Below are 15,191 nucleotides of genomic sequence, written 5' to 3'. Positions count from 1 at the left end.
GGAACAGATAGATAAAATGTAAAACATCATCAGATTTATGGAGAAACAGCACCACCTTGAGCATAAACTTCTGGACTACAACTCAGTTACATTTCCAGAGTATCAGCTATAATTAGGTTTCACAAACTACGATTGAAGTAATTTATTCAGAACATTATACCTCTATATACTATACTTACACCAAAGGGGGAGTTTTAAGCTGTTCTATATACCATAAAAATACGAATGGTAAAATCTCTGAAGTCTCCACAGGACTCAACATTTATAATAAACCAGACAACACAAATCTTATGAGTTAATTTATTTGACCTTTCAAATTCCCCATTTTATGTTGAAAAACCTCAGGCTCAGGAAGAGTGGCAACATGGCTCAGGTAAACAGTAAGTAATGGAGACTCAAAATGGACCTCCTGATGCAGACCTGGCCCAGGTCTGAGCTTCCCTCCCTCTCAGAATATCACAGCATTTGTCGTCAACACTAGGTCTCCTCACAACTTTAACACTCACTTGAATGGAACAAAAAACCCAACCTACTGCCCTTTAGCCATCCTATTAACACCATGCTCTTTCCCTCATACCCCCACACCCCAAAAAACAAACAAAAAACTTAACAAACTCTTTAAAGAAAAAGGCTTCTTCTGAGTTTTGGATAACTCCATCCTGACGTTCACACTGTAACAGTGTTAATTGTTTACACATACTTATCTCAGGAAAAAATCTAACCTGGAAAAAAATGCCTACGGTATTTTTTTTTTTTTTTTTTTTCTGAGATGGAGTCTCGCTCTGTCGCCCAGGCTGGAGTGCAGTGGCGTGATCTCAGCTCACTGCAACCTCTGCCTCCCAGGTTCAAGTGATTCTCCTGCCTCAGCCTCCCAAGGAGCTGGGGTTACAGGTGCGTACCACCACACCCAGTTATTCTGTATTTTTAGTAGCGATAGGGGTTTTGCCATGTTGTCCATGGCAGGTCCAAACTCCTGACCTCAGGTGATCAGCCCACTTTGGCCTCCCAAAGTGCTGGGAGTACAGATGTGAGCCACTGTGCCCCGCCCGATTTTTAAATGTCCTTATCAATATGCTATGTGTTTTTTAATGCAATCCAAGATCAAGTGTTTGATAGAAATGATAAATTTGGGCCAGGCGGTGGCTCATGCCTGTAACCCCAGCACTTTGGGAGGCCGAGGCAGGCAGGTCACCTGGGGCCAGGAGTTCAAGACCAACCTGGATAACATGGCAAAACCCCATCTCTACTAAAAATACAAAAAAACTTCACTGGGTGTGGTAGTGGGCGCCCATAATTCCAGCTACTCGAGAGGCTGTGGCAGGAGAATCACTTGAACCCGAAGGCGGAGTTGCAGTGAGCTGAACTGAGATCATGCCATTGCACTCCAGCCTGAGTGACAGCGAGACTCCATCTCAAAAAAAAAAAAAAAGAAAAAGAAATTTGGTAACTGGTATAAGTTAGATAGCCTCATTATAAACATATGAAAATACGACAACCTTTTAGTTCCTAATATCTCAGGAATGTGGTAACCATTTCATAATCCACGGCTTGAGCCATAATCAGGGTCGTAAGTTTGCTATTCAGGACACCAAAACAGGAGACATCAAAATAGCAGAAAAGAGTTTCATAGCAAGTCACAAATAGGAATGCTGAAATTTTCATGAGCTCTGGAAGTTACAGGCTTGAGAATACTTACGGTGAGTCTCCTCTATACCCCAATTACTTTTATATTAAGTTTACTTAGAAAAGAACTTTATCACATTTAGCATATTTTTCCATTAAAGTTATTTAACATGGCCGACATGTCATGTGTCCGTCTATGTTTCATGGAAAGGTTTCTGCACGCTGTTTTCTCTAATACAGTTTTCATCCAACTTTATGTTGCACAAATACTGGTAATTTTCTCTGATACTGTCTTACCATTGGAGGTGAGCAGGTAAAGCTGAGGGACAGGGAGAAAGTACATCCAGTTGGGGTAGAAAGGAAGAGAGGAAACAGAGAAGGGAAGAGAAAAATAACAACAACAACACCGGTGGCGAGGAATAGAACAAAAAGGAGATGCCGTACACGGGATTGGTTGAGTGAGGGTCCAAACACCACTGTTCAGCAGCCCCAGACAGTTCTTTACTAGGAAACAGATTTATTTTCCCAGAAAATGAAGTAGAATAATATTTGTGTGAGGACTTTCAAATTCACCAAGTTGGTATCAGAAGGCCCAGAATTTTACCAAAATAATTCCAGTTTTAGATAATTTAGGACAGGAAACCCTTCTTCTCAAGCTGATGGCAAGAGACTCCTAAGGGGGTACTTCCACAGGTGGGCTCCCTCCTTCTAGCTAATGCAAAGGCTGAGCTGTCAATTTTCCTAATACACAACTCTTGAGGCCTATCATTTTTTACCCACTCCCTATAGCTGACAAAATTAGACAGAATTCCTTGCACTCCAAGGTCCCTCTGCTCTGGGCACAGCTCACCTTTCCAATTAAATTCTGGATTGAATTTTTCACAAACTCTGTACAACTGCTAAGCTGAACTACAACTTCCCTCCTGAAGATATTCTTGATTTCCTGAGCTTGCCTCATGCTGAATTCTGTGACTCAAAACTCTTCCTTTTGGTGACAGCTACATATCTAAGTGTTCACCTTCCTTAAAAACCACTCAGCTCAAACACACCTCGTTCACAAATTCTCAATCTACCACCCAACCTAGAAATAATATCTCTACCCTCTGAAATCCTTCTTTTGATCTTTATGCCCAAAATGCTTTGAGGAATAGTTTTGGGAGTTTAAAATTCGTAACAGGCTTGAGATATAATTCACATACCATAAAATTCAACTTTTAAACTGTACAGCTCAGTGGTTTTTAGCATACGAACAGTTTTGCAACCATCATCACTATCTAATTTCAGAACATTTTCATCACCCCCAAAAGAAACCCAGCAATTAGTCCTCATTCTCCCCTCTTCTCAGACACTGGCAACCACTAATCTACTTTGTTTCTCTTGTTTTATCTATTCTGCTTATTTACTATAAATGAAACCACAAATGACTGGCTTCACTTAGCATATTTTCATCCACATTGTATCATATGTCAGTATTTCATTCCTCTTTACTGCCAAATAATATTCAATTGTGTCACTATACCACATTTATTTAGCAATTCATCAGTAGATGTGCATTTCTCTTGGGAATATACGTAGGAGCAGAATTACTGGGTCATATGACTGTTTAACATTTTGAGGAACTGCCAACTTGTTTTCCAAAGTGACCACATCATATTAAAATCTTGGCCGGGCGTAGTGGCTCACACCTGAATCCCAGCACTTTAGGAAGCTGAGGCAGCCGGATCACAAGGTCAGGAGTTCGAGACCAGCCTGGCAAACATGGTGAAACCCCATCTCTAGTAAAAATACAAAAATTAGCTGGGTGTTGTGGTACGTGCCTGTAATCCCAGCTACTCGGGAGGCGGAGGCAGGAGAATTGCTTGAACCCGGGAGGCAGAGGTTGCAGTGAGCCGTGATAACGCCATTGGACTCCAGCCTGGATGACAGAGCAAGACTCCATCTTGGGAGCAGGGGGGAAAAAATCTCACCAGCCAAGTGTGAGGGCTCCAATTTCTTCACTTCCTTGTCAACACTTGTTATTATCTCTTGTAGATTATAGCCATCCTAGTGAGTATGAAACAGCATCTAACTATGGTTTTGACTTGCATTTCTCTAATGACTGGTAATGTCAAGCATCTTTCCATGTGCTTCTTGACCATTTGTGTATCTTCTTTGGAGAAATGTCTATTCAAATCATTTGCCAAGTTTTAAATATTTTTTAAATTGCTGAATTGTAAGTTCGTTACATATTCTGCATAAAGGTTTCTTACCAAATATATCTTCTGCAAAAATACTCTCCCATTCTGTTTTTTTTTGTTCATTTGTTTGATACAGCATCTTGCCCTGTTCTCCAAGCTGGAGTGCAGCAGTGTGATCTCGGCTCACTCTAGCCTTGAACTCCCGAGCTCAAGTGATCCTCAGCCTCTCCAGTAGCTGGGACTACAGGCACACACCACCACACTCAGCTAATTCTTTTGATTTTTTTTTTTTTTTTTTTTTAAGAGACATGAAGTCTCGCTGTGTTGCCCATGCTGGTCTTGGACTCAGGGCTCAAGCAATCCTCCCACCTTGGCCTCCCAAAGCATTAGGATTTCAGGCATGAGCCACCATGCCCAGCCTTTTTTTTTTTTTTTCCTCTCTTGAAGCACAACAGTTTATTTTAGTGAAGTCCTACTTACCATTTTTTCTTACATTGCTTGGTCTTTTGGCATCTTATATAAGAAACCATTGTCTAACCCAAGGTCATAAAGATTTATGATATTTTCTTCTACAAATTTTTACAGTTTTAGCTCTCACATTATGTCTATGATCTATTTTGAGTTAATTTTTTAATATGGTATGAAATAAAGGTCTAAATTCATTCTTTTGCATGTGAAATCCTGTTGTCTCCATACTATTTGTTGAAAACAGTATTCTTTCCCAATTAAACTGTACTGGTTGGCCATGAAGGGTTTATTTTTGGACTCTCGATTCTTTCCATTTATCTATATATCTATCTCTATGCGAGTACTTAACTATCTTGATTACAGTAGGTTTGTACTAAGTTTGAAACTGGAAAGTATGAGTCCTCCAACTTTGTTCTTCATGTCCAAGATTGTTTTGGCTACTCTGGGTCCCTTGCATTTCCACATGAATTTTAGGATCAGTCTGAATACTATAATTACTTTAAGAAACGTTTTTATCTTTCTTTCTTTTAGAGGACAAGAGACACAGGCTGAGCTACTTGTATTTACTCATAGCACAGCGATTTACTCATAAGACAATAAATTATGAAATGAATAAACAAGTAAACAAAAACAACCCAAGGCCTACAAAATTATTCAAATCTGGACTATACAGAGAAAACAGGTCCCACACAAACCACAAGAAAAACTCTGACTTGCCACCATTCATATGCTCTGCATTGCATTCCCTCAATCTTATAAGAACTGCATAAAATTTAAGGAGCAGAGGTTGCTACTTAAAATTAGCACCTTACTTACATATGCATAGAAATCCCGCAGCAATCTAAAATCCAAGTACCTTATGCAAATAAATATATACATATCTGTTGAGAGAGGCCAGGCCCCAACTCCCAAATAAGTTAAAAAGATTTGTCCCTTGCTTGGGTGGAGAAAAATTCACCATGACCTTCCTACTTAGAAGTGTGCAAAGTCTATAAAGCAAAGCATTGCTCAGCATTTTTCTAAACTTGCCTCATCAGAAGAAGCCCCTGGAACTTGATTCAAAAGGTCTGGGGAAAGGCCTGAGAATCTGCAGATTTAACAAGAGCTCCAGGTGGTTCCCATCAGGCAAGCAAGGGAAACAGGACGCTTTGTTACTAACCTTAGTTACACCCTCCTGTGGTTTGCTCTGTACCACTCAGCATCACCTGTTAGCTGTAAATATGTCATGGGATTATGGGTTGTTCTGTTTGCTTGTTTTCTGTCATGTCAGAAAACGGATGGAAGCACTTAGCAAGCCTCTAATTCTTTGTGCATTTTCTAAAAATAGCACCACCACACCACCTAATTTAGCTCATGTTAATGAACATTTAAATTAAAAGGCTTTATAAAGTGATATCAAAGGTATTTTTCCATCCACACAGGGAACTAAAGCCCCTGCTCAAAGGAAATTTTTGACCTTTTGGATTTAGTCATAACGTGGAGGAAGTCTCACACAGCTTACTCTCAACTCTTGTTCTACTCCTATTTGTTGTCAGTTTCTCCTTATAGTCGGGTAAGCATTAAACTGCTTTTCAAAAAAAAAAGTTAACTCTTCCTGTAATAAAAACGATAAGCACATGACAGAAAACAAGCAAATAAAACAATAACCCATACTCCCATGACATATTTACTTCCATTTTCCTATTTTAAAAAAATTATCTAAACTTTTAACTTTATTTTAAACAGCCTCCCCTGAATATTGTTTTCTCATTCCCCTCTCCCCACAAGGGGAAAACACTGCCAGTTTCACACACACACACACACACACACCCCTCCCCCTTACCTACAACTTTGTAGCTAGTAAGAGGGATTCCTCAGAGTGGCCAAACCTTGCCTCCCTCTGCACATTTTAAGATTTCCATTATAATTTTTTTCCTTAGCACAGAAAAATATACAGAAAAAAAATTAAAATGGTCCATATAGAAATTGGATTGGCGGTTGCCTGAGGCTGAGGGTGGGGAGATGAACTGGGAGAAGGCACAAAGGAACTTTTTGGGGTGACAGAAAAATTCTGTGTCTCATTTGTGGAAGTGGTAGTTATATGAGTGTATACACTTGTCAAATCATATTAAAGTGGGTTCATTTTACTATATATGTTATGTCTTGAAAAAGGTGATTTTAAAAAATGGCTTATAATCTTAATTTTTCAAAACAGTGCAGAAAGGTACAAAATGAAAACCCTAAGTCCCTGTTACCTCCATTACCTCTCCCTGCAAAATAATCACCAACATTAGTGCTCCATAGAAACGTCTAGAAAAAAAAAATGTATGCCTAAACTAGCTCTAGAATATTTGTATCTTTGCTACTCCCTGAATATTAAAAAACCCACCTGGGAATTACAGAGCTTAGAAGAAGCCCAATTACCTGTGGTTTCTTGGCTCTAGTCCCACTCATCACCCCCAGGCCCCAAAGGGCCACACGCTTTGAGTGGAAATCCCTGTTGTCAGATGTGGGGCACCAGGTTGTAGCTGAGCTTGGCTCACAGGGCCTTAGGAGACAGGACACACTGTCCTCACCGTGGGGAACGAAAACACAGCAGACAGGATGCAAAAAGCATCAGAATAGGGCCTTTATATGGTCGTTTGGCCTCACTCCCGGGCTGTTCCCAGCTGGACAGCGTGTGGTCCGGCAGGAATTCATTAGGCACACCTGTGCTTATCTAATTAGCTTCCAAAGGCTCTCAGGCAGGAACACCTGTTGGGGCTGGAGATGTGCACTGGGGACAAGGTGTCAAGGGTCCTTTTAGAAACACAACTAGTGTTGGTGGAAGCACAAAATTCAAAAAGCAGGATTTGGTCTGCTGCCTTAAGAAGTTAAGTACTCTGCCCCAGGTGATGCCATCAAGAAGCCATTTTTTCATGGACAGAAGCAGTGGTCCTCAAATGCCTAACGTCCCTGGAGGTTTTCGCTCAGTAGCTCTGGGATGGGCTGAGAAATGCGTATTTTGAAATGGCTCCTCTGGCGATTCCGATTGAAAGTCAGGTATGGGAATCCCTGGATTAGGCTGTCTTCTGATTTAAGACCAAATGACTCAAATTCTATTCCCAGAGCCACTTGTATCAACTCATCTATTCTCCACCCAGCAACCAAATCTAATCATATCACGCCTCAGCGTTCAGTGGCCTCCCAGTGCCCCTGGGTTGAAGGTCCAAGCATTTCCAATGGCCTCTGCATTCCTGCCTTCTCTGCTGTGCCCCTTCTACTTGCTGTCTCACAGGTAAACTGGCCTTTCCCTTCCTCAAACTCTCTGAGCACCTTTCCCAGCCACCATTTCTGCCTCTTCTATATCCCCCCGCTAAAGCACTTACTTCTCTCCCTTTTCCCTTTCAAATAAACAACTGTTCCCTCCTAACCCTAGAAGCCAGGCAGGAAGGCATGTCCTGGAATAATGTGGAAAATGATACCCCAGAGAATGAAGGGAGGACAGCACTAAAATTTACTGAATTCCATGCCTGTGTTCAGGGCTCCTGGGTGTTTTCATACACTGCATCCAATTTTGGCCTCACTACCATCCTGTGACCTTCCTCCGATCTCCAAATAGGAACACAGGAGGCTCAGGGAAGTGATATGCTTGCCCAACGGTCCACAGCTACCAAGTGGTAAAGCCAGGAATCTGAATTTTGTTCTTTCTGGCTCTAAAGCCTGAGGAACAAAGTTGCAAAGCAAAGAGGTAGAAAGGAAGAAAGAGGCTAGAGGAATTTAAAATAAAAAAATACTCCCAAACAAAAACTCAACGCCTAGATGGCTTAACACCTATCAGGTGGATTCAGTTATCTTTAGTCAATTATGCCCAGTTGGCCACAAAATAAATATAGATCAGGAATAGAAAGGGTCCTCTTTCTTTCTGGGCCACCCACCCCTGGTGGTGTTTTCACCTAAGCTGAGTAAAATTAGCTTCAGACCCAGGCCTCGACGGGAGGCTAAGATCCAACGCCCAGAAACAAACAGCCATTCTGAGAAAGCACAGTTGCAGCCACAACTGGAACCTGCTGCTTTAACTTCACACTAGCTTCCAGCAGGCCTGGCAATATTTCTAAAGCTTGGAGTTTGCATAAATAAAAACTAACTCCAAACTCCAAATCGATCTTGGATGTTGAAAAGAGTCTTAATCAAGTTCAATGCCAAAATGGAGAGTGTAGCAATTGCAAAACCCTAAGCACACCAGAATGGTCTTTATTTCAGCTAAGAGCTTCAGCTCTCACCACTGACCCACCTCTCACTATTAAACTAGAGTCACCAAGGGGGGCAGAAAAACCAAGCTGGACATAAGCCAGTGTTTCCTTAGAAAAGCACCGCAGAATGGAGCAAATCTTCCCAACCACTCCCTCTCTACTCATTGCTTTCAGAGCTTTATGAGAGTCTTCATAAATTCCTTTTTAGGGGAGTAGATAAGTTTCCATTTTAATTAAAAGTGAAAGATGAAACCAATATTTACAAGTGTCTCTTATGTGCCCAGAACTGTGCTAATGCTTAGTACATGTGACTTAATCCATCCACGAATTCCAGGAGCTTATTATATTATCCTCATTTTACAGATATAAAACATGAGGTTCAGAGAAGATATGTAATGTGCCCAAGGTCACACAGGGGCAAGTGCTAAGAGCTGCCTCAAATGGTTTTGTAAAATGAGATAGTGAATGTGAAATTAAGAGACAAAGCTGGGGTTCTAATCGGATCTGTATGATCACAAAGTCTTTAGGATGCCTTCCTAAACAGGCACCTCCTAAACAGGACAGCCTTATCCAGCGGGTAAAATTCATGGGGCAAAGTGACATCCTTCAACCTACAAAGTTAGGCCCAACTCCTCTTGGGACAAGAGATGCAAACTGAGATGCTTCTGAATGCTGACATTATAATTTATCCTCCAGGGAAACAGCAATCTTGATTCTGCTTCTGGAATCTCACAGAGGAAACTCAGACATTGTTAGACCTATACCCAGATCCTTCCTTGTATTCAGAGGCCTCCCCGCTGGAACCAGACTCTACTGCATCCAAATGACTTGGGATACATCCATCACCTTAGATTACCCCAAACACAAATGGAACTCAACACTGGGTGGATCTTGTACCAGTTACTTAACTTCTCTGAACTTCATAGTGCTTGGCACTTGGCAGAGTCAGATTACCTGGTGAGGGGATGGCTGGATGGAAGGAAGGAGATAAGATGAATAGGTCACAAACCATAACACTTGATACAGTGAAACATGAGGCCTGCCCATTTTTTCTGCTATATCCATCATCATCAACCAGAGAGGTATAGAACCAGAGGGGAAAGGAGGCTCCTCTCCTGGGCTACATCTCAGGAAATACGTTCTTATTGCTTGTCTGCTAAGATTTCCCTCCTCAGCAGTCCATCAGTCCATGTCCCTAAGAGTACAGAGATAAGTATTTCTGAACACAGTAAAGACATTTTTTCAAAATCTAAAGGCCTGAGGATTTGGGGGGCACAGACTGTGCAGAAAGGGCAAATATCCTGAGATATGGCTTGAGATCCCAGCTCCACCTCAGCATGTGAATCAATTAGAATTTTCCCAGGCCAGATCCCTCCCAAGGTCCTGCCCTAGTTTTGGCTTTGTATTACCTTTCTGAAGCTAAAAGAATTCATGAAGCTGAGAAAACCCTGGGGTTGGCAATTCCAAGCTCAGAAGAATGGCATACACATTCAGGGCCTTTTTTTTTTATTAGTACTTTAGAACCAAGAGTTCATTCACCTAAAGACAAAAGATGTGCACTGCTTGGTCCACAAGTGGGATAAAGCAGGAGTGCTCCATCAATTACCCTGGTGTTTGGACAACTGTTGTAGCGTCACCTTGATTCCTTTTTTTTTGAGACAGGAACCCCCTCTGTTACCCAGGCTGGAAGGCAGTAGTGTGATCCTGGCTCACTGCAGCCTCAAACTCCCACAGGTGCGTGCCACCATACCTGGCTAATTTTTTGTAGAGACAGGGTCTCTCTATGTTACTCAGGCTGGTTTTGAACCCCTGGGCTCAAGCAATTCTCCCACCTCAGCCTCCCAAAGTGCTGGGATTACAGGAGTGACCCACTGTGCCTAGCCTCGTCACCTCGTTACATTCTATGACGATGTACAGCCAAAGAATTAGCAGGCCAACAGGCTGTTAATTTCTGTCACATCCAGGATCTCTCGCCAGCCAGCAAACCAACTTCCTGGAGATATCAAGAGTGGCCTGTACATTTTATAAATCCTGAACGGTGCCTCGTACCAAAGAAGCAGATAAAGGATCTGGCCTTGCAGAGCTCAGCCACCAGCCAGGAAAAATCAGTCTTTCTTTCTTTCTTTCTTCTTCTTTTCTTTTTTTTTTTTTTTTAAGTAAAAGAACACTGTTGATGGGAAGCAGAAAGAACAACACTACTATGCTAAGATTTATAATGAAAAAGTTCCCTCTACAAAAAACAACAGATTCCAAATATAATACAACAGATTATACTATATAATTTCATTTACAGAAGTTCAAAATCAGACAAACATCTCCCACGGTGTTGATAATCAACGGGTGCTTACCTCTCTATAGGAAGGAGGCAATAATAATCCGAAGAGGCATGAGGGGGGGCATTGAAGGTGCTTGATAGTTAATTTGTTCTGATCTGTGTGCTGGGTATAAGACTGTTCATTTTGTGATCATTCATCACATTACCACTTAATGATGTGTGTGTTAATCTATATCTATTCCACACATCAACAAAATGATTTTTTGAAAAATCATTCTTTTTATAGACAGAAATTAGCTTATACTTATTGCTGCCTGCTTGCAGAATCGAATTCACATACATTGTGCCAGAGACTTAAAAAAAAAAAAAAAAAAAACCCAAAACAAACCCATAAGCCTTTTGCTCACCTGAAATGGTTTTTTATGGTTTTCAAATTCAGTAAGAGGTTTCTTCAGGCAGAATTTCAGGGCCTAATCAGGCCTTTTTTTTTTTTTTTTGGCACTTGGCCAATCTTTGGATAGGCCAAATTCTGCCTGTGGATCCAGAGACAGAACAACTAAGTAATCCTCAGGCCTCCTAGATCTGACACAGAGGAGAGCAGAGACCCAGAGAGCACAGGAAAAGTTAAGGAACTTTCTCCAAATTACACAATGAGTTGCTGGTGGGGGGCCTTGTGATTCTCAGTCCAAGGACTATCACTTTTCTACTATATCTCTTCCACAGGGGCCAATTAATAAAACTTCTCCTCTGGGGAACTGAGAAAAATGAGCCCAGTAAACTTCACTGGTCATTCTTTGCATACAAAGTACACAAAGGAGTTTACCAAGTTCCTCTCCAACAGGAAATCATTTGTCTCTAAGAGCCAGGAAGAGAAGGAGGGAAATGCTGAGTTTGCAACAGGGCATTGCAACACAGCCCAGTGTTTTTGTGGAAACGATGTTCCCCTAATCAAAACACGGTTGCATAAATGGACTCACTCCACTTAGGAAAAAAAAAAGTTGTTTAAAGCCTATAAATGGGGACCACACAACCCTGATTAATTTTTAAAGTTCTTTCTCCACTTTCTTTTTTAGAAAGTAGCTAAAAATAAAGGCTTGAAACTTGAAATAATGTAAGCAAGTAATCACTCACACACACACACACACACACACACACACACACACACACACACACACACACAGGGCTTTTCCCATATATGGCTGCGTTATTCTTCAGTCTTTGAAAAGGGCAAATGAAGAGATGGCCAACAACCAAAATAATCCTTCAGACATTTGAAAACGAGGAGAAAGAACTAGAAGAGTTGGTGAATGACAAACAATTGTGAGGCTCAATGGGGATAAATAACACTGAGAGGGATTAGTTGCCATAGCACTTTAAAAACATGGGCACATGCATTTTGACACTGGGCCCCTTCTATAAAGAGACTGTTTTGCCCTCTGGCCTCAGCACTGAGAAAACTACAACTGCAGTAATTTAACATAAAGGAGTTAAAGAAGGAAACCAGTACAGGGGCATGACTGAAAATTTAATTAAGGCCCTTCTCAGTATAAAGTCTGTAAAGGAGATGAGGGCACATCTCAAGGTCAGAAGAAGGGGGAGACTTGGGAAAGATTCAAATGAGATGTGAGAGCATAAATGGCAGAGGTTGGCTCTGGAGGTCAGCTTCCTTATGATAGATGGTTATTACTGTGTCTTTTGGGTCCTATGTGAAATGTCTCTGTAGAGAAGACTAACACATGTCCAAAAAAAAAAAAAAAAATGCCACCGTGTGTGGGGGACGGTGGATGGGGGACACATTTTCAGAGTGTTTTGTGGTTTTCAAGGCCGTGTCACATGTAATCCTGGACACAAAGTAAAGCACCTGCTTTTCTTGATGTGGAAACTGAGGCTCTGGGAGGCTAAGTGAACTCTACAAGTTCCTTTTTTTTTTTTTTTAGATGGAGTCTGACTCTGTCGCCCAAGCCAGAGTGCAATGGCGTGATCTTGGCTCACTGCAACCTCCGCCTCCCAGGTTCAAGCGATTCTCCTGCCTTAGCCTCCTGAGTAGCTGGGATTACAGGTGCACACAACCACGCCCAGCTAATTTTTGTATTTTTAGTAGAGACGGGGTTTCACTATGTTGGCCAGGATGAGTCTCAAAACTCCTCTCCTCGTGATCCATCCGCCTCAGCTCCCAAAGTGCTGGGATTACAGGTGTGAGCCACCGCGCCCAGCCCACAAGTTCTATTATGGGTAGCTTTGTGCAAGTGGGCTGGGGTCCCAACAGGAAGCAAAATCTCCCAATATGCAGGCCACGGATCTTTCGATTCACAAGACCTTTGAAAGAACATTTGTCAGACTGCCAAGTTTAGGTATGGATTGTGGCTCATCCACTAAGTCTCTGTGACCATGAAGAAGTCATTTCCCCTCTTCTGATTCTTATTCTAAACTGAATATAACAGTGCCATCCTAGCTGGCAGAAGGTGGGTGGCGAGGAGGAAGAGAGAGACAAGCATGAGCTGAGTCACTCTGCTCTCTGCACTCGTCTGAGTCTGTCCTTGCAAATCTCCAGGTAGGACTGGCAGGCACCATCACCATTTCACTCATGGGGGCAGCTGTCACATTACAGGAGAGAATACATACATGGAATCTAAAAAAATGATTTCCAAAATGTAAGACTGGAAAACCTCTTCAATCCCACTGCCTTTTTCTTTTTACTCCCTAAGGGATAGAACTTCCTCATGATGCTTTGAATTCTTTTTATGAAAAGACACCCCGCTTTCTGGCGACCCTGCATGCTTCTAGTGGTTTTCCCATGCCTGCCTATGAAGGTTTTCTACTTGGGTTCAGAGTCAATAATAATATCGAACAGCAGCAAAGAAACAGCAGGTATTGTTTGTTGAGAGCCTATGATATACACTGTTGCTGAGCCCTTTCTAGCAACCATTCATAATCCATACAACTACCAGGTGAGGTCAGTATTACTTTCTCCACGTTATAGATAAGAAAACTAAGCCTCAGAGAAGTTTAGTGACTTGGCCAAGGAAGGCCATCTTAATAACGGCAGGGCTGGGATTTAAACCATTGTATGGCTGATTCCAAAGCATGTTTTTTTCTGTTCCTATTGCATTATGAGGCCTCTAGTCAGTTTACAAAACGCATCAAAGACTCTAGGCAATGCTTCTCGTTTGTGATTTCTTCCCATCACTATCCTGCAGAATGGAATACCTTCCAGGTGGTCAGAAAGTTCTCCCACTGAAATCCCAGCTGCAGGGTAAATGGGTGGATATGAAGTGGGCTGGGCAGATGGAATGGCAAAGAGACCCCACATGCCTTCCCCCTGCACCAAAAGAATTGTGATTTCACTTCCAAATCACTAACCTGGTGAGGCACGAGCCCAAGAGAGGTTGGAGGCTCATTCATCCGATCGTCACTGCTGCTGGCAATGGCATAGCCCCTGAGGACAGGAAACAATCAGAGCTGCTCATTTAATCCAAGTTTAACACATGGGAGGATGATCTAAGCAGAAGTCTACATAAGATTCATAAGGATAACTAAAATGCCCCTTGCTGGGCAGTGTAAGTTAGCAAAAAAATAATTTCCCTGGGACAAAAGGCAAGAAGAGTAATTTAAAAATGCATGGTTTGGAGTAAGAAAGACCTGAGCTTGTGACCATAGGCAAGTTGCCTAACTTCTCTGTGCTTCAAATCCATCATCTAGAAAGTAGGAATGAGGGAGCTCTGGAGCTCTGATTAATAAACGAGGAATCTACTATACCAATTGCCAGTGCAATGTTTGGCATATCAGAGGCCAATAAACATTAACTCACTTACTATGAAATAGTCTTATCAAACATCACAGAACATTTCTGCACTGAAAATTTGAAGAGGAAAATTTTCTAGCCTTAACTTCTTGAGCTGATATAAATGGTAATGAAATGTAGGAAATAAAAGTAAAGAATGAATTGGGCAAAACTAATGCACTACTCTCTGAACAATGGAGTGATACTTCTGTCACCAAAGAGATGTGACACAGGACCTGGTGTTTAAACTATGACCAGGGTAAATGTGGCAGACGGATGGTCAGCATCAAGGAAGCATAAAGTCACTCTCAAAGATTTTGTCCCAAATACTTCCTGTCAGAGGATGGCAATAAACTGAAATGACAGATAGCTAAGGTGGATGACAAAGAGGAAGACAAAAAAGTTCTGCTTTTCATTTATCTCAGAGTACCCATACTAGTTACATATACAACCACAATTTTTAACTGCTGAGGAAAGCTTTGAGTCACACAATAAATAGAATATTCATGTTAATTTGCATATTGACTTTCTGAGAACTGGAAAAATAAATCTTTCAAAAATTCGATTTTCTGCTGCCTGTATTGTAAACAACATAACAAAGTGATTAAACATAGTTTGAAGCCACACTGATTGAACTAAACCCTGGCTTTTCCATT

At 41.6% G+C, this 15,191-nt stretch overlaps 1 protein-coding gene across 7 annotated transcripts in view; it reads right to left on the bottom strand.

The window, feature by feature from the left end:
* Window positions 1–15,191, bottom strand: part of ATG7 (autophagy related 7) — a 277,811-nt gene that overhangs the window by 169,922 nt on the left and 92,698 nt on the right. For all 7 annotated transcript variants that reach the window (XM_010377280.2, XM_030927947.1, XM_030927958.1 and 4 more), the window contains one exon: window positions 14,115–14,190. In XM_010377280.2, coding sequence (XP_010375582.1) covers window positions 14,115–14,190 — 76 coding nt within the window. The remainder of the gene's footprint in view (window positions 1–14,114; window positions 14,191–15,191) is intronic.

The sequence above is a fragment of the Rhinopithecus roxellana genome, chromosome 1 (genome assembly GCF_007565055.1).
Source record: "Rhinopithecus roxellana isolate Shanxi Qingling chromosome 1, ASM756505v1, whole genome shotgun sequence".
In the NCBI taxonomy this organism is placed as follows: Eukaryota; Metazoa; Chordata; class Mammalia; order Primates; family Cercopithecidae; genus Rhinopithecus; species Rhinopithecus roxellana.
Note: the sequence above shows the minus strand (reverse complement) of the source record. Positions and strands in the feature narration are given on the sequence as shown.